This window comes from Marmota monax, unplaced genomic scaffold (assembly GCF_021218885.2).
Source record: "Marmota monax isolate L192 unplaced genomic scaffold, Marmota_monax_Labrador192_F-V1.1 WCK01_AAM20220418_F8-fsc00089, whole genome shotgun sequence".
Taxonomy (NCBI): Eukaryota; Metazoa; Chordata; class Mammalia; order Rodentia; family Sciuridae; genus Marmota; species Marmota monax.
In genome coordinates, this window is record NW_026694744.1 from 6,627,068 (window position 1) to 6,647,322 (window position 20,255).

At 39.8% G+C, this 20,255-nt stretch overlaps 1 protein-coding gene across 3 annotated transcripts; it reads right to left on the reverse strand.

The window, feature by feature from the left end:
- Positions 1-1,907: 1,907 nt before the first annotated feature.
- On the reverse strand, positions 1,908-15,291 carry LOC124079120 (holocytochrome c-type synthase). Of its 3 annotated transcripts, none has more exons than XM_046424345.1 (7): positions 15,187-15,291; positions 14,472-14,625; positions 11,859-12,010; positions 8,010-8,158; positions 6,858-6,977; positions 3,737-3,823; positions 1,908-3,189 (listed from the first exon to the last, which is right to left on the reverse strand). In XM_046424345.1, the coding sequence occupies exons 2-7, from the start codon at positions 14,581-14,583 to the stop codon at positions 2,991-2,993; spliced, it is 819 nt and encodes a 272-aa protein (XP_046280301.1). In that variant the 5' UTR covers positions 14,584-14,625; positions 15,187-15,291; the 3' UTR covers positions 1,908-2,990. The 3 variants fall into 3 exon arrangements, with proteins under 3 accessions (XP_046280301.1, XP_046280300.1, XP_046280302.1); XM_046424344.2 differs by having other exon boundaries at positions 15,159-15,279; XM_046424346.2 differs by having other exon boundaries at positions 15,074-15,214.
- Between the last annotated feature and the right edge of the window lie 4,964 nt (positions 15,292-20,255).

The window sequence follows — 20,255 nt, forward strand, 5'->3', positions numbered from 1 at the left end:
ATAGAGGATGCTAGACTGTGGAGTATGTGTCAGCACTGTTTTCTATCCCTGATGCACAATCTCACTTTACTTCTTGTTGGTCACATGGTGATGGCCTCATCTCACAGAACATGCTAGACAACTCTAGTAGAGCTGTTTGATTATTCTCACTTGACAGTAGCAAAAGCTGAGGCCCAGAGACATTAAGATCATACAGCAAATAAAGGGCGGAGCAAAGACTCCAAACTTTTTTTTTAAAGAGAGAGAGAGAGAGAGAGAATTTTTTAATATTTATTTTTCAGTTATCGGCAGACACAACATCTTTGTTTGTATATGTGTTTGCCGAACGCATGCCAGGCGAGCGTGCTACCACTTGAGACACATCCCCAGCCCCCTCCAAACTGTTTTCCACATCCACACTGAGGGTGGGGGGGGACTGGGGATTGAACTCAGGCACTCAACCACCAAGCCACATCCCCAGCCCTATTTTGTTATTTTATGTAGAGACATGGTTTTACTGAGTTGCTTAGCACCTCGCCATTGCTGAGGCTGGCTTTGAACTCTCCATCCTCCTGCCTCAGCCTCCCAAGCTGCTGGGAGGTGTGTGCCACTGTGCCCAGCCAAGACACACATTCTTAATCACCACACAAGCAGCCTCAAACCTATGAACAATTCCCATAGTCATTGCAAAGGTGATACAGGAAATAGATTGTGTTGCTTTCACTAGGGAGCAATAACCATATTGGTGACTCAGTAAGGAATTAATAGCTATATACTCAAAAATTCTTATGTGAATTTGCCCCCCTCTCATTATTACAATGTGTTCTTTCAACTGGAATTCTACTAATTCCATCATTTCATTTACAGACTGCCCTCCAAAAGACTGATTTCCTGAAGGTAGGGGATGTACCTTCTGTAATATTGTATTCTCAATAAGATGCAAAGTGTGGACATACACATTCATGAATGTTAACGACTGAATTCATAGGATTGGATGTTAAAATGCAATCCTGGTTTGAACTCCCATCTACTAATACTTTCCCTGATGTATAGTAATGTATTCTAATTCTAAATAGTATTTTTTCATGAGACTTAGTTTAAAACCCCAGAGATGATCCAAAATGAATTTCAAGTTATATGTGAAAACTCCTTTCAGAGCAGATAAGTCCTGTTTCCAGACACAATCAAGTATAATCTAGACACACAGCAGCTCTGAGTACCCAGTAGGCTATACAGTCTTTTCTTGAAGTGGTAAAAGGGTATATTAAACTGTTGATCTTGGGTCGGAGTTGTGGCTCAGCAGTAGAGCACTCGCCTGGCACATGCGAGACCCTGGGTTTGATCCTCAGCACCACATTAAAATAAAGGTATTGTGTCCAACTACAACTAAAAAATAAATATTAAAAAAAAACTGTTGACATTGTCATCAAATTTGCTTGACAGTTTACTTTCAAGATTGTCTGTTTCAAAAAAGACTACAGCCCAGTAACAGGGCTGAAACCTTTTGCATATGGCTTAATTTTCAGTTTCTAGTTACAATGCTTTGTTTCACGTAATGCCTAATCCTATACTCAATCAAGAGCACTCAGGACCAGGAAAAAAGCCAACAATAAGTATTTCCCTCTACAGTTTAAAAAATATGTGATTAACAGATGAGAAAATATCTGACCCAAGTAGGGAGACTATGGCATTACTTTTGTAGAGACTGCATGTCTGAAGAAAAAATTAACTATAAGGTTACTCTGAAAGATTTTCAAAACCTGTTAATTATCAGCTTTATTTAAAAATGTACAAAATACTCTTGACATGTAGAACTTAAGCTTTTTGGATTTTTGAAACTCCACACAAAACTGACACACCCAAGAAATCCATACCAAATTAATAACTCAGAGACTGCCAATTTCATCCACTAATTTAACACTACAGTATTCAGGATAAATTAAAGGATTTAATATTATCAACACTTTAAAAAACAGTCATTTGTAACATGCTGTTATAATTAGAACAATCAGTTTTGGGGTTACTGATACAAGGAATTTCAACACCAAGCTTAAAGCTTCTTTAAAACATAAAAATTGAGACAGTGAATTAATGCAAACATAACTACATCTGAGAAAAATACTCTTCTTGTGAATGTTAATACTCAGCTAAATATAATCACTGGCACTGTGACTTGAGCCAGACTTTTAAATCCGGATTAAGCCAACCAGAAGGAAGGCTTCCAATGGAGGAAGGAATGGGACTCAAAGTTGGGATAACTTTAAATTCCAGGGACAATGAAGAGACCTGTTTGGGGAAGCAGAGTTACATATCAGAACAACAGGAAAATATTTTAAAAATTAAAATATATGTTTCAAAGCATATGCATCAGCACCTCATGGTGAGTTGAAACTTCTTTAACAAGGCCCAGTCTGAAAAATGCATATAAATAAGAATTGAGAGCCAAGACACGCCTTAGTCTTGTTGGAGTGCAAGGGTATGGCTTTGCATTTTGTTCAAGGTCTCTACTAAATTGTAGGGACTTCAGAAATAATAGTCTCTTTTTAAAAAGATATTGCTTATTTATAATAAATGATTTTAGTTAAAAGATTTGACCAGGTAAAAGCTCATTAGCAGTACACTGGCTTTCAGGTTTTACCTCTCAAATATTCCTGAGAAAATGGTAAGAAAAAAGCAGCTTTCCTCACTTTCTAAAAAACTTTTTCAGAGGTTTTTCAGACTTTTCTAGATGAAATACATAGGCAATATTGCAGCTAACGGACAAACTGAGGGACTGCTTCCCACTTAAACCAAACGGGAAGAAAACTTAGAACTATTTGCTATAAACTGCAAGGCAAAATGCAGCTCAAAACTGAATGGAGCAGGGGCCCTTTGCTAAGTGGAGGATGAAGTGTATGACCCACTTGAAGTTCCCGTTACATCATGAGTGCAGTTCAGTTTGGGGAAAATAGTTTAATGTATCTCTCAGAAAAAAAAATAGTTTATACTTTGCATCACAAACAAAACAGTGGTTATGATGTCCAGCGCCACCAAGCAACTTTCATTCTGTCCCATACTGCTGAAAGCGAATCCAAGGCAGGGCGGACGTCCAAGATGGTGAACTGGTAGTCCTTGTTGACTTCACCACCATCATAATAATCTATAACATATCTAACTTCTGTGCCACAGCGGTTGATGATCCAATCGTGCCTGTCAAAAGGCAGCTCATACCTGGAATGAAAGCATGCTAGTGGGTATAAATCACTGGCTGGGCATTTGGTGCTGGTTTAGCGGTGAGAGTGGCTGAGAAGCAGCACTTGCCTGCTCTCAACAGCAAACACCTGACTGGGAAGGTGAGGCTCAGAGACTAAGGGAACATGGCACTGAATGACTGATAAGTCCAGGTCACATGACTGCTTATTCCCTTACAAAGGAAAAAGATCCACAGGAAAGAAACCTGGGCCATTTAACTATTTACTAGGAGAAAAGTTAGGAACACTAAGCAGATGTTACCCAAAGATTATAGGAGGAGTAAAAGATGGATCCAAGAATACAGAAGAGAACTCAATTGGATCCTCAGATAATTAAATAGTAAGCTAGCCACTACATCTTAACACATCTGCCCATCAAGGAGCAAACCTCAAGGAGAGAAGGAAATCTATAGCTGAATACTGAATGAGTTTTAGAAGATGGCACTACAGTTCTTAGACTCTGGTGCCAAGAAAAAGTTGACCCTGATCTGAGGTATGCAAAATAACATTTTGGCACTGACACTCACCCCATCCAGGAACGAATTCTTGCTCTTGGTGAATACTGTTTTGCTTTCCCTCCAAATCGGATCAAGGATGGACCACAAGGGCACTCCCTGGAAAATGCCAAAGGAGAAAAACCTATTAAAATACTTTCTTTCCTTTGACAAGGATATGTTCCAGTTTTTCAATAATACACATATTCCTGTATGCATTTCACATAATACTGCATTGATATAGCAGCATCTAAAGCAATTCAAATAAAATGTCCCTATTTATTGAAAATATTCCTCTTTCCTTCTGGATTGGGTGCCTTTTACTTTCCCCTCCTCCCTCCAGACTGGGGCATTTGTTTGTACTGAGGGGGAATGGGGATAGGAAAGACAGTGGAATGAGATGGACATCATTACCCTAGGTACATGTAAGAAGATATGAATGGTGTGACTCTACTTTGTATACAACCAGAGAAATGAAAAATTCTGTTCCATTTGTGTACTATTAACTGAAATGCATTCTGCTGTCATGTATAACAAATTGGAACAAATAAATTAATTAAAAATATATATTTTCCATGAATACAAAAAAATTGAATAAGAAACCCATAAAATAAATCAATACATGAATTTTAGCTAAGAAACAGATAGAAAGGGCACTGCCAGGGCCCTTCCATTTGGGGCAGGGAGTTAGGCATATCCTCAGAAAAAAAATTATTAAGTATTGTGTATCTTGCTTCTCTTTTGCATAGAGTAGCTGGGCTTTTTTCAGACAAACATAAGAAAATTCTATATATAGTTGGCTGTCTGTATCCATGGGCTCCACACCTGCAGATTCAACCAAGTGCAGATTAAAAATATTTGAAAAAATAACTGCATCTGTATTGAATATATAGACATTTTTCTTATGATGATTCCCTCAGCAATATAGTATAACAACTATTTACATATCATTCACACTGCATTAGCTATTGTAAGTCATCTAGAGATGATTTAAAGAATCCATGTGAATGTACATAGGTTATATGCAAAAACTACACCATTTTATAAGAGATTAGAGCATCCAATGGTTTAGGTATCACTGGGGAGTGCTGGAACCAATCCTCTGTGGACACTGTGGGATAACTGCCATTATGGAGAAAGAAAATGATGAATAAATCCCTGGGAAATAGTAGTAATTGGTGTTGGAACCACTCCTTAAATAACTACACATAAACTGAGGGGTGACAAGGTTCTAGCTATAGAATCCGCTTACTCTGCCCACAAACCCTGGTTGAGGATTCAGCCTTCTGCTGGCACTGGGGTGCAGCAGTACTCACAGACCTGCCCTCATGGAGGGCATGGTACACCTGTACAATAGATACAGAGCTGCTTCACCAGTGAATCGGGGAAGGCAGTCAAGACATGAGGCCCCCTAACTTGTTAGCTGCTTTCCCTGACGAGACAGGCTTCCATCTTGATGTGTCTCTCTAAGTGCAAAGGAAAAAAGCATTCAAAGCATAAGGAGCCTTATTTGAGGACCATAAGTTACTGAGTTTTCCTTTCAGGACCTATTCCTTAGTTTCTCTGCCTAAGAGGGTCACAAACTTGATCCAGGAAAACTCTCCTGGAGACCTTGACATGGGTTTTTAAAGGCCTACCTAATTTTGCCAAAACTCTCTAAAATAACTGGAGAGGGAGCTGAAGCTGATGAACTAAAATTCCCTCTGCCCCATGTAATCACACTATAAGTAAAGAGCAGGCAGTTTTAATTACAGCACACTTTCAACCAAGGTCACTGCAGACACTTGTGGCTTCCCTCATTAGCAAGCTGGGAGTGTGACTCCTTCAGGCTATGGATTACTGACAGGCAACGTGGTTGCTGCACTGTTTCTCCCTCACATGCACTCATCACAGGCCTTGCGCTTGGCCAGTGACACCCAGGAAGTGTCACTAATGAACTGCAGAGGGAAAATATTAAAAACAAACTTTGGATTGGACAAAGGGGAGGGGAGGGGGCATGAGGGTAGGAAAGACAGTGGAATGAGATGGACACCATTACCCTAGGTACATATATGAAGACATGAATGGTATGACTCTACTTTGTGTACAACCAGAGAAATGAAAAATTCTGTTCCATTTGTGTACTATTAACTGAAATGCATTCTTCTGTCATGTATAACAAATTGGAACAAATAAATAAATTAAAAAATATATTTTCTCTGGATAAAAAAAACAAACTGAATAAAAAACCCATAAAATAAATCAATAAGTAAATTTTAGCTAAGAAACAAATTAATCACATTTTGTGAGGAATGTGAAATGCAAACCACAGATTATGAAATGATCTGGTTCTTGGGCTGAGGTGAAGCCCAGCATGCAGCGTTGTAACAAACTTTCCAGAAGGTGTTGAGAACCACTGGTCTCTAAAGACACAGATCCTATCACCATAGCATATACATTTACCAAATCTCCCTGAGAAAAGGGGCCCCATAATGAGACATCTCTTAGGGTTATTCCTAATGGGGATTCAATAGATGGTGCTGAGGGAACAAAAGCATCTTCCCATCTGGCTTAGGACACAGAGCATTTTAGTACCTCTCTTCCTATGTATTCTGCTTTCAATGGACTGTGGAACTCCTCTCACTGAGAGGTGGGGGTCTCTGTTCCCTCCCCTTGAACTTGGGCAGGCTTGCATCAATATGGGACTTCTGAGGCTAAGTCAGAAAAGAAGACACAGCTTTGCTTGGTGCTTTTTGGAACCCTAGCTCCTGGATCCTGGTACCATGATGCGAGGAAGCCAAAACAGTCACATTTAGAAGCCATAAGCAGGCTGGTCTGAAAGATGGCCAGCACCACCTGCTGGACAAGTAAATGGTGACACCTTCAGAGGTCTCCAGTCCATGGATACGCAACCATCCCTGACTTGGGAGTTGAGGCCCCAGACATCAGGGAGTAGAGAGGAGCTATCTTTGTCTTTTCTGCATTCTGGACCCACCAAGTATGGTTGCTGTTTTTCACATGAATATGGAGGGATAATCTGTCCCACAAAATGTCACAGGACAGTTTTATAAGTATTTTATTTAAGTATCAAATTATTTTAATGCTAAAACTGTAGAAGTTGATACAAAATATAAACGACACTGGAAGTACTTTTTAAGATCTCAATCATACTTACGCAGCATGAAGAGCTTCCCACTTCAAAATCTCCTTCCAGGCCTGTTCATTGTTCTGATTGTGAATTTTAATGATATTATACATATCTTTCTGACTAATATCCTCATCCTTCCACTTCCACCTATGAAAGCACATTTGGTAAAATGTGACAAACATTACTGATAATGCCAAAAAGTTAATCCAAATATTCATAAAGTGATTTACAAAATTACAAACAAACTAAGAATGCTCATTTTCTATGAATTCAATGAATCTAAGACTCATTTTAAAGATTTACTTATGATCATGGAATAGTGCCATAAATCAAAAGCTACCACACAAACATTAAAATTGAAGATTAATAATGAAGTTACTCTCATTTCACTGAATTTCCAAAAGCCAGACTTATGGAAACATCTATTTTTAAAGATGGTTCTTTTAAAGATGGTTTCTTCAGTGAGTAACATTGATTAATGAAGCTCCAACTTTTAAAAAGTATTCTCTACATTAGCATTTCTTTCCTTTAAAAGAAAAAAGCTATTACTGGCTATGATGGTCAATTTTATGTGCGATTTGATGGGGTCATGGAGCCATGTGGCCAAACACTGAGCATGTCAGTGCGGGGGATCTGAATGAGATCAACATTTCAATCAGCAGAATGAGTAAAGGAGACTGTCGTGCTCCACATGGGTGGGCTATATCCAATCAGTTTCAGGCCTAAATGTAAGAAAAGGGCTGATCTTCTCATAAGCAGAAGCTTGAACTGAAACATTATAGTCTTCTCCTGTTTTTCAGACTCACACTAAAATGTCAGCTCTTCCTGGGTTTCAAGCCTTCAGACTCGGACTAGCACTATACCATTGGCTCTATTGGGTAGCTAGTTTGTCAGCTGTAGATCTTGGGATTTGTCAGCTTCCATGATCATGTTAGTCAATTCCTGAAAATAAATCTTGCCCTGCTCTCCCAGTCCTGTTGATTCTGTTTCTCTGGAGAACCTGACCTCAAAATTGGCCTTGAACTTATATTCTGACAAGTCTAAAAATTCTGTTGATTATAAGCTAATTAACTCATTAAAAACTTGCTGTATTTTTTTGAGGTAAAAAAACTAACATTCAATTCTTAGATGAATTTAACAAGCAAATTTATATTTTAAACAATATTCTCATTCACTTACCCTTTCCTTAACATTGCATTCCAGAACATCTGTTCGGAAGGATAAACCCACTTTTTCTCTGAATCTGCTCGTGGAATGGATGACTCCTCTCTGACGGTAGACAATGCAAAGGGCTGATCTGGAGCTGGTGTTTGATTAGGTGGTGGCATCTAAATAAAGTAAGTAGATTTGTTTAATAAATGCTAGAAACATGACATAAAGTAGAATATATTAATATAATTAAGTATCTACTGGAAAGCAATGGATCACACACAAAGCACAGATTCCCCACTAACCCACTGACATCAAAACTTCAAGCCTCTTAGATATTTGGATTGTTCTGAAACTTCAGAATACTGAAGCTTATTTCCTTCATGATTAAATTCTCATAAATGGTAAATAGATACTGTGGTTAAATTTTGCTCTCTCTTTTGAACAAATTTAGAAGTGATGTCACCAAGGACACAGAAGTAAAAACTAATATAAACTACAAGCATTTCTAAAATTCTTTTTATAATCTCAGCAGCTCAAGAGGCTGAGCCAGGAGGAACACAAGTTCAAAGTCAGCGTCAGCAACTTAGAGAAGCCTTGTCTCAAAAATTAAAAAAAGAAAGGGGCTAGGAATGTGGCTCAGTGTTTAAGTGCCCATAGGTTCAGCCCCTGGTTTAAAAAAAAAAAAAAAAAAAAAAAACTTTTTTGACAGGTTATTCAAAACTGACTATTAACTCTTTATCTCTTTTGAACTTTTGAAGAAAATCTCACAGACTATATATATAATGCAACTTTCTTTTTAAACATTCATACATGTACAATTCTGCTTATGCTTTCAGACTTTGGGCTGAACACAATATAAATGAATATTTGCACTGCAATAATGCCAGACCAAAGGTGTGGCACAATCCCTTCTCCCATTCAGGGGTCAGCAGTCAGTACTGTTATGTTAATTAACAGCCAACTTAGGTCAGGGTCTTGCACCTTCAGCACTGTTGACTTTAGGGGCTGATTTTTGGTTAAGGGGTTCTGTTACACTGAGTACTATAGGTTATTTAGCATTATCCTCAGCTTCTGCCCAGTTGTGACACTCCTGCCCAGTTGTGATGATGAAAACTGTCTCCAGACATAAATAAGTCAACTGTCCCCTGGCAAGCACCCCAAGTTGAAAACTGGTTAGAACTTCTTTTTGTATTAGAAGTGTGAAAGACTTTCTCTAACAGATACACATGAATAATTGAATGATATTGGCCAAAGTATATGATTATATCATGTGCATCTATAAATATGTAACAATGAATCCTGCCATTATGTGTAATTAGTAGTGCACCAGTAAAAAAAAAAAAAATATGGAAAAAAATAAAACTCCCAGCCATAACATGGCCCCTACTTTGAATTACAATAGAAGGAGAGCTTTGTATGGTAAGATCTGCAATGATTGCCTGTACTGTCACCACTAGCATTTTTAAGGACATAAGTCTGAGGCAGATGGACTTCAGTTTGGCTTTGCCACTTCTTAGCTGAATGGCATGGGGCAAGCTGCTCACTCTCACTCCCAGTATCTTCAGTTCTAAAACAAGGACAAGAAACACTGACCACATGAGGCTATTATGAGGATAAAAGAAAAAGTGTATGGTACTTTGCTTGAATGCCTCAAAAATGACCACAAGAAAATCTAGCTGTTATTAGTATTCTCGCTACATATAATGATCCCTTGGGACAAGAGTATAGATATCTAAGATTCTAAAAGGCTCATGTTCTGAACCACTAGGCTATTAGATATGATCTGGACCAGTGGTCTACTGGGGTACTCTTTGCAATGTCTAGAGATATTTTTGATAGTCACAACTAAGTGGAGAGAGTTCTCCTGGCATCTAGTGGGTAGAAGCCAGGAATAATGCTACACATCCTACAGTGCACAGGGTAACTCCCACAGGAAGGAATTACTAAGCCCCAAGTGTCAACAGTACCAAGGGTAAGAAACCCTTATCTCATCCAACTTCTTCAACACAGCCATTTCCTTATAGTTTGGCAGGGTCCTTACTGAGGTTTGACCACAACCCCTTCCCTGTTCTTGAACCTGAAGTCTAGGATACTAATCCCTCCCAAGTAATCCTGGGCTTTTCTCTATAAATGAGTATACTGAGCTGTAATTGCCTCTTTTTCTCATCTGGAATTTACTATAATGTGAATAAGTTGAGAGCACAAGCTGTGTCCTATGCATCTTTGTAACTAACCTAGGAGAGTCCTCAGTACACTGGAGGAACTCTAAATATCTATTAAATAAATGTTTCCAGCAGACAGGCCACTTACTGCTTCATCTACGAGTCCACTCTGTGTGTAGGTTGGTTCCATTGCTACCAAGTTGCTTTCTACATGGCCTCTTATAGTAGATGTTATAGTTGACACAACCCATTGATCCTTAGGCACGCCACTAAGATTGTCTTCCACATAGGCCTTCAAATAAACTATTTCTGTCAAGAGCCAGATAGCCAATATTTTTGGTTTTGTGTGCCACGTCACACTACTCAACTCTGCTGCTCCTTTCTCTACTGTGTAAAAGCAGTGACGGACAATACATAAATGAATGAGTATGGCTGTATGCCAACAAACCTTTATTTTCAAAAGCAGGTGGAGGGCCAGATACAGCTCATGGACCACAGTTTCTCAGTTCCTGATGTGGACACTGCTATTGTATCTCTCTTTTCGAGGACTATTTCTAGTTCCTTCAAATGTTCCTGGTTCACTAAAATTTCTAAACATTTTTAATTTAGACAGCCATCCTGTGGCTCTCTAAAGTATAAGCCCAAGTCTGTCTGTCTCTCCACTAAAATGTGATTCCAAATGAGACTACAATTCCTTATGTTGTATGGCTATCATAAAACATAAAGAAGCCACAGGTACCTCATCCCTTTTTGAGAAAAAGGAAAAAGAAGGTTTATTGCTTTTCTAGCAAAGGAGAAACACAGGGGACTCCTGTTCCAAAGGCTGTCATTCTGCCCATCATGGGTAACAGGGGTTTTTTTAAAAGGTGATTTAGAGAAAATGAGATTAGGGAGGAGACATGTATAAGGAGAAGATCAGGGAGGAGAAGATTAGGGAAAAGAAGATCAGGGAGGAGAAAATCAGGAAGGAGAAAGTTAGGGAAAAGAAGATCAGGGAGAAGAAGGTTGGTAAAAGAAAGAAAACATGTAAGTTTCAGAGTCACAAGGGAAATAGTCAAAGCATCAAGTGAACCCCTGTTACAATTATATAGTAGCAGACTATAATAATAATGTAGGTTACATAATAATATAATAACAGAAAATAAAAGTCCACAAGGGCAACAACATAGCCTATCTTGTGCACACTGCTCACTCCCAGGGCTTAGAACAAAACAGATAATAGAGCTTTATAGAAATTATGAATATCCTCATCCTCATTTCTTGATGACATTAAATTTGCTGGCAGTCAGATGACACTGTACTATCCTAGCAATTAACATGTGGCTGGCTCCTAATAGTGCCTGAAGAAGCACCCCAATCTTGTAAGATGCCTACAAGGTTCTGGTCAACCTAAACACCTTACTACCTCCAGCTATGTTCTTTAAGGAAGATCTTGCTACCATCTAATAACTCTTTCACGTGAGAAAATACTCATTTGGTGTGGCTTATTCCTAGTAAAGCTACCCTGGGTCTTTGTAATCACTGTTTTCTTTCCCAGGTGCTCTCTGAAACTATATTTAGTATCCCATTCTAGACTTTTCACTGTATATGCAAACCAAACTTTAGTTTTCAAATGTCAGAAGAATCTATCCTAGCAGTCTACATATTGTCTTAGGAGTCTGTAAAAGCATTTATGCATAAAATATTCCAGGAAGAAGGAAACAGTATATATTACCAGATTTGAAGGATCCAGGTTCTCCTTATTCTTAGCAGCAGCGCCTGTAACAGGACACTCCACATACTCATATGCACGATCTTGGTGGGCAGGCACAGAGTATGTTTTGCTCTCACAGGTTGGACCAGAGGGTTCTGCATTCATTGGACAGCCTGAAATAATCAAGTATAAAAACTGTCAACATAGCAGAAGAAAAGCATAACATCTGGGTCTCTCAAGTGGGGCCTTAAGAAATTGAAGTTCTGACAACCATAGGAAAAAGTGTTTCTTTTGTTTAAAGCTGCCACGAACTAAGCTATCTAATGTTCTAAAATTTGTAGATGAGGAAAAGGTTCAATAAATTTACTGTACTTCTGAAAAAAAAAATCCCCATTCTATGATTAAATTATGCTCCCAGAAAAAATAAATGAAAATATCTCAGCAGATGTAATAGTATGTATTGCTTATGCCATAGTGTTTGCAATAGGTTAGAAAGTTCCTGCTTGGAATAGCACCTGGGAGCTGTAAAAGGAACCTAAGTAGGGGCTGGGCCACATTTCACCGAGTCTCCTTAACTTCCAGCCATTAGTTCCAGACAAGCCCAGCCCCAGCCAGGATGCCACTGCAGTCCAATCATCTGTTACTGATGTACTCTCGCAAGTACTGGAGCAGAAGAAAATGAGCAGAGATTTCATAAAGGCTGCTGAAGAAAAATCTCCATGCCACTCTGATTGTATTTTATTTCAAGACTAAAACAAGGCACAGATAACTACTAGGTAGCCAAGGTGCTGTTCCTTGTCAGCAGACAGCAAGAAAAGGGAGACATTAAAGAAAACAACCCACAACCCATCTAGGACCCAGGTGCTTCTTAAGGGGAAGGTATGAGCCTAATGACTAAGCACTAGGAAGGGCAGACAATGTATCTGGATCCTGATTCAGTCAGGTGTGGGGACTGAGAAGTTGGTCTAAGAGTTCACAGCAGGCAGGCTCCTGGAGAACTGCAGCCTGGGACAACAGCTGTTATGTAATAGAATCCTTGACTCAGGCAGCAGCAGGAAGAATGGAATACACCAAATGCTGGTGACACACAGAGAAAAGATGAGTTTCCTTTCACTTCCTTCCTTGGGCCTCTCCTCCCAGGCCCTCATTTCCTAATACCCATCAGTTGCCTAATTTAGAGATGAAAGCAAACTTGCTATATCTTCCCTCTCTACCATTCAAAGCATCAATCCTTTCAAGGGCACTGATTCCCACTCATGTTAATTTACATTATATAATTAGAAGCCCTTTTGATCTACAAATACATTCTTTACTATAAATCAGACTGGCTCTAGGATAAATAACAAATGAAATGAAACCAGAAAGAAGACTCTGATCTCCCTGAGGATGGACACTCAGAGCAGAAGCACAGCTGCTTCATCTGATCTGTCTCAATTCATGGAAGAAGCAATACTACAAGAGCACTGCATCTGTCCTTGTCCAAGGTCACAGAGTTTTCAACAGCTTTGCCACTTATACCCTGTGTGACTTGGAGTGCATTGGTTATTTATTCTGAGCCTTAGTCTCCTTGGCTATAAAACAGAAAACCCACCACACAGGATTATGAATATGAGATACAGGATTTTCATCAGACAAAGGATCTTCAGCTCTTATTCACTACTACTCTCAGTGCAGGAAGAAATAACAAAAAGTGCTTGGCACAGAATTGGCAGTGACCTGTAAAAGTGGGCTGGCTCACCCAGAAAATAAACGACTACCTCTGCAAGAATTAGCATTCAGTAAACATGCCACATTGCCTCTCTCATCATGACTTACTGATTCAAACCAAACTTTAATATGAAAAATTAAAAGCCAACATACACTGTCTAAAAGTCAAAGAAATCTTTTTATTTTCAGCTTTGCCTGAAAGAATAGACCACAAGTCCATTTGGAGATGGCTTATTTTATAGGATATTGTAGCATATATGGGAGTAAAGTTTATTTATTAAGACAGAGATGGGCTGGGGCTGGGGCTCAGCGGTAGCACATTTGCCTGGCATGTGTAAGGCACTGGGTTGGATGCTCAGCACCACATATGAATAAATAAATAAAATAAAGGTTTATCAACAACTTAAACAACAACAACAACAACAAAAAAGACAGATAGATGTGGACCAAGGTTTTCCATGCAACCTTTGTATTCTTGATATCTGGGCTGGATGATTGTTTGTTGTGGGGGGCATCCTGTGCATTACAGGATGTTTAACAGTGTTCCTGATCTCCACCCACTCAATGCCAGGAGTACTCTGTACTCTCAGTTGTGATAAAAATGTCTCCCAGCATGGGCAAATGTCTCCTGAGAAGCACTGATGGAAGCACAGGAAAACTTTGGGGAGTCAGGGAATGATTCATGGTGCAATCACTATGCTCTCCTATTAATTAATCATCATGATAACCCTCTGAGATAACATTATAGTCTCATGTTACAGATAATAGACTTAGAGAAGTAACCTATCTATAATCACAAAATTTGTAAGCAGCTCCAGGGTGCCTCACTCCCAGGCCTACAAGCCTCCCTAGCAAACTACACCACCTCTTCTTTAGAACCTTTTCAGAAATATCTTGTTTTACTTTTCTACACAAAGGGTCAATTACCTTTCATTTTCCCTTCATGCATTGGGCATCCTGAAGGCGGTGATGCTGTCTGATGATCTGAAGCATTTGAGGTCTGAACTGGAACAGCAGGGGTAGAGGCTGACAAACCCATGGTTGGAATCAGTGTGGACTCCAAACAATTTTAAATTTCCAGCTGTCAAAGCAAAGAGACATATCAATGCTGATGCCTAGAATGCAGCTATTCCCTTGTTCCTCTTAATCTAGTCAATCCTTTTTGTCCCATCATGGGAACATACTAGGCTTTAATATATTGCCGCCTTTGGGAAACAGTATGAAACCTGCCCTCCGGGGGCACGTTTCTAAGCGAGTGGGGATTAAGCGATTAAGGTGAGGTGGTCTCTGAGAAACCACATCATAGACGTGGTGGGCAGGCCAAACCACCTCACAGAGGTGGTGTGCAGCCCGGGGGGTCTTCCTGAGGGAGGGTAGGCACATTGAAATCAGAATTGATCCCTAGTCCCCCAGGCCTTAGCGAAGAGCACAGATAAGGAAATTCGAGGAAGGAAGGATGGAAGAAAGGGAAAAAGGGACAGAGGAGTCAGGGTGCTGCCACTCTTCCCGTACCATCCCCACAGTCCCACCTGCTCCAGGGCATGGTCCCCAGGCCCCACCAGCCGTGGCCAGCACGACCTGATTTCTCCCCCAGCTACTGGCCCTGCCTCTAACCTCCAACCCAAACCGCGAGGACCACGACCTGCTACCGTCCCCGCCTTCCTCTCACTGGGTCACCGCTGTCGCCGCGGTCACGGCCGGCGCTCTCTTGCGCCGCTCCTTCCTTTTCTGAAGGCGGGACTTCCGGGTGCGCGGGAGTAAACTGCCGGCTAAGAAAGGGTTTCTGTCAATCACAGAGAGGGTCCCGCCTCCTCGGAGCTTTGACCTATAATCGCGAGGCCGTCGCTGCTGGGTGCCTTTTTCAACTTCACAGAGGTGGCAGGGGCTTTTATCGTCTAGAGGTTCCCGTAGAGACAATTCGGCTACACGTAATTTGAGCGGCTGAGGGAGTGTTTGGGAGGAGTTTTAAATTTTATCCGTTTTCTTTAATCCTGTCAAGTTTTAAAATTTAAAAATCTTAATTGACATATATTTGTACTCGTTTATGGGGTACAGTACTATAGTTCTATACATGTAGACAATTTAGAGTGATCAAACCAAATCATAGTAATGTTTCAAGAAGCATCAGTAGGGCCGGTCACAAGGACACATGCCTGTAATCCCGGTGAGTCCAGAAGCTGAGGCATGAGGATCACAAGTTCAAGGCCAGCCTGGGCAATTTGGCCAGATGCTGTCTGAAAATAAAAAACAAAACAGGTCTGGGGGTGTGGCTCGGTGGCAGGGCTCACCTTGGTTCAATCCCCAGTACTGGGAAAAAAATACCATCATTTGGTATCCAGAACTGTGGATAATTCTGGAGAGGACAAGCGAACAAGACAGGGTTCTGCCTCTGTGAGGATGCCTTAGGCCTGAGCCTAAGCAACTCCATTTTAAAAATTCCAGTTTGAAACCTGCATTCTCACCAGGCACACCCACAGAGCTCTCTAGTATGGAGAGTTACTTCCCCTCACCCTGATAAACAGTGAAGCCCCTGGCAGGCTGTCCTCACCTGATAAGAGGGAAAGACAAGAAGATCAAGGTGCAGACCACCAGACCAGATGTTTCTGACCCCAGGGTAAATGACGTCACTGAGAAACCCAGTGGTAGCTGATAAGGATTGAAAGGGGGGGTCAAAAGCTCCAAAATTTAGTATAAATAATAGAGCTAATGAACAGGGATTCAGCGGCCAAAACAAGAATGCTGGAGAGCCTGATGAGGATCTGGACTGACATCCCATCACTTGTCATAGTTTCTGATCCTCTGTGTGATTCTCACCGCTCTCAAACTCTGCTGCCTCATGTGGACCTTGGTGAGAGCTGCAACTTCTCCCTATGACCCTCTTCTCAACAGTCGTCCACTCCATGCCAGGAAAAGCCTGCTTTGGTTCCTGACCTGGTCACTGTGGTCTGAGTGAGTATGCATCTGCTGGACATAAAACCTAAGGCTTAAGACTTTTGAACTTAGCATGCAGAGGGAAAGTCTGTCATTAGCCTGTCATGATTAAGTGTGTTTTGCAGTGCTTAGAATGAATCTAAAATTGTTTGCTGTGAATTAATCAATCTAGAATTGTTTGCTATGAATTGATTATGTCTATTGCAGTGCATAGCATTAGGATTGTCATTTTCTTGATTAAGAACCTATAGAGTGAAACTGTATTGAGTAATTTGAGTGAATAAAGCATTGAAAGGGGCAGAAGCGCGTGGACATTCTTTATTTCTCCCCTCGACTGCATACGTTACAATTTTGCCCCCTCGCGACAGCCTCCAAAGTCTTCTTAATGGAGTATGTGGATTTGAACAACTCTATTTTAAATTTACTCCACCAGAAATTTAGCATTTTCTTCCATCAGAAATATAGGCAACAAATTCCTGTAGTGGTAGCTATATGTGGATTTAATAGAAGTCACAGGTAAATTATGTCATATGTGATTGTTCTGTCTGAAAATACCATTCATTACTTTAAAATTAAAGTGATTTGATCTTATTAAAGTGTTAATTAAGAAGCATATGTCTTCCTATATCACCAGCAGTGATTCTGTGAAGTATGTCCAAATCTCCCCACAGGGCCCAGACTGCTCATCCCCTTGGGTGCTAGGAGTAATGGTCCTGACAACTCTCAGCTGAATTTTTCTTCAGGAATTGCCCTCTATCAGAAGAAAACTGCCTCACAGCAAAATTACATTCCCTCCTTGAAGACAGGCTGCATCCTATTAGTAGACTCTCTAAGAGAACTTAGCTTCAAGTGGGGCAACACAGAAGGGCCATACCAGTTTCAGAGCTGTTTAGAGGATCAGCTGAGGATTCTATTGCAACTCCATGAGCATTAATCTTCTCCCTGTGCCTATCCCCTCTTCCGTCACTCTCTAGCAGCTCTTCATGAGACCACTCCATGCAAATCTTGAAATCTGAGATTGTTTAATGAATTTTATTATTTTGATATGGTAGGATCAACAGTAGATGATTGCCTTTGAAAAGATAGTTTATTATACTCCCAAATCCAAAGACAGGGAGTACATGCCATGTCACCAGGGGTTGGGGTTATGTGGAAGCACCAGAATTTATCACAAGACCAGGGAGAGGGGGAATCTGTGGGCAAGAGCCTTCTCAGGAGAAAGAAATGGGGGAGACAGTGCAACAAGTTTAGGATTGTCTAATTTGAATAATTTCAGTTGCCCTTGGGGCAGGGCTGTCTCCAGTAGTCTGTTACCTGGCCATGGAGTGATTAGGATAGTTGTATAGTGGCCCAGAGTAGGAGAGCAAAATAAGAGAGTTGGTTCTATGTGTAGACTTAATAGAATGCTCAGAAAGGGGAACTGGTTGCTCTCTAGCCCATGCCTTGAACTTGGATCAAGACAGCATTTAAAATTTGTGAGATTGTGTGTGTGTGTGTGTGTGTGTGTGTGTGTGTGAGAGAGAGAGAGAGAGAGAGAGAGAGAGAGAGAGAGAGAGAGAAAGATAGATATTAAACCACCCAGGGTCTTTATCACTAAGCTACACCCCCAGCCCTTTTTTTAAAGAAAATTTGAGACAGGTTCTCACTAAATTGTCAAGGCTGGCCTCAAACTTTCCTGTCTCAGCCTCCCTAGTCACTGGGATTACAGGTGTGCACCACCACACCTAGCTTTAAGACACCATTTTTTTCACAACTATCACATCAGTATATATTGTATTTCCTGAGGAACCTGGCATATAGCAATCATCAATCTGTTTTATTTTTAATAAGTTCACAGCTATATTTCAATAAAAATAGATTCATGCTAATTCCTTGTATTTTGTTTTATGCATTTAAAAATACTATTATTAGGAGACACTCATAAAATTCATCAGACTTCAAAATGCTCTATGGCACAAAAGAAGGCAAGAACCCCTGCTAATGGGAGAGACAGGTATGCAAAGGAATAACCGTATTTACATTCTTGATATGTGTATGTTGGGAATCTTCTGGGGCAAAAGGAAGAAGTGACTACTGTGAAGTCATGGACAGGAAGTAGGTAGAAAAGGGAAAATTAAGTGCCAGCCATGCTTTGCAGAGGAGTTACTAAGCAGGGTGTTGAATGAGGAGTGGCATGGGGGCAAGAAGATAGTGGTGGCAAATCCTTAATCCACAATTCTGAAGGCAAAGACTTACTGCTCTTTATTCTCCTTTGTCCACCTATATTTCAGACAACATGCTAATATTGATATATAACACAACACAACACACACACACCAGTTTAAAATGATCAATTACAACATCCATCATTGAAGATGGTTGACAATGGGATTGTAACACTTTTAATCTCATCCCTTGTTCCTCCTCAAATGGGTGCACACAAAAACAGGCACATTTTCTTCCTCTCTCCCATATCAATAGTTATATCCAATTGTGGATAATTAGCAACTTGGTGTTTACATTATGATAACCATGAAAATGTTATTCCTAGCTGATCCATATAGTGACTAATAAAGGATTATTTTTCTTGTAAAATTGTTTGCTAGAATTTAGTACTTGCCTTGATTTTTTTTCCTTTGTCTAGTTTTTAATGGATACCACTAAAATTCCTTTTGGCATTATAAATCTCCTCTCAATGCACTCAAACATACCAACCACACTATAGGTTTCATTTTTCCCTTGAGACTTCTGTCCTTGATAAACCCTGACTCTTTCCACTTCTAGATTGTTTGCTTAGGACTTCTACTAGTCGTCATCCTGAGATTCCTTTTGGACATTTTCCTTTCCTGTGTTGGATCTCTGGTTTCTGGATACCATGTGTTCTTTTTTGCATTGTTTTGGGAGCACATTAGTTTTTATGATCTTGAAAATCTAAAATTGTTTGTATTTTACCACCACATTTGCTTGGTAATTTGAATATGTAATTCTAAGCCTGGAAACTATTTTCTTCAGAATTATAAAGCACCTGTCTCCTTGCCTTCTAGTTTTCATTTAGCTGTTGGGAGGTCACACTCAATATATTAATCATCTTCTGAAAAGATGTGTGTTGATACAGGCCTCTTTGTTTCTATTGGTTTGGTACTAGATGAGAACCTTCAATCCAGAAAATTATCGACTTCACATTGGGGATATTTTCTCTTCTCTTTCTTTTCCTTCTCCTCTTGCTCCTTCTCTCTTTTATATAACTTACTCCCTTTTTCTTGGTTCTTTCTTTAAGAAACTCCTGGTACTCAGTATGGTGGATTACCTAGACTGACAATCTTCTTGCATTTTCTATGTATCAAATTTTGTTTTATTTTTAGGAAATTAAAAAACCCCAACTATTGTATTAGTTTTTTTAAAATTTATGCTATCACATTTTAAATTTCCAAGGTATGTGCATATATATTGTATGTACAGTAGTCCTCCCTTATCTATCAGGCATATGTTTGAAGACCCAGTGGGTGCCTGAAATTATCAATAGTACCAAATCTTATATAAACAATGTTTTTTCACTATGCATACATATCTATGATAAAGTTTAATTTGGAAATTAGGCACAGCAATGAATTAATGATAATAACTAATAATAAAATAGAAAAATTATAGCAATATAGTGTGTAACACAACCTATATAAATATGCTTTCTCCCTCACCCCCTCTCAAAATTTCTTGTTGTACTGTACCCATCCCCTTGTATACAGTAATTCTTCTTGTAATGATGTGCAATGACACAATGCCTACCTGATGAGATGAAGTAAG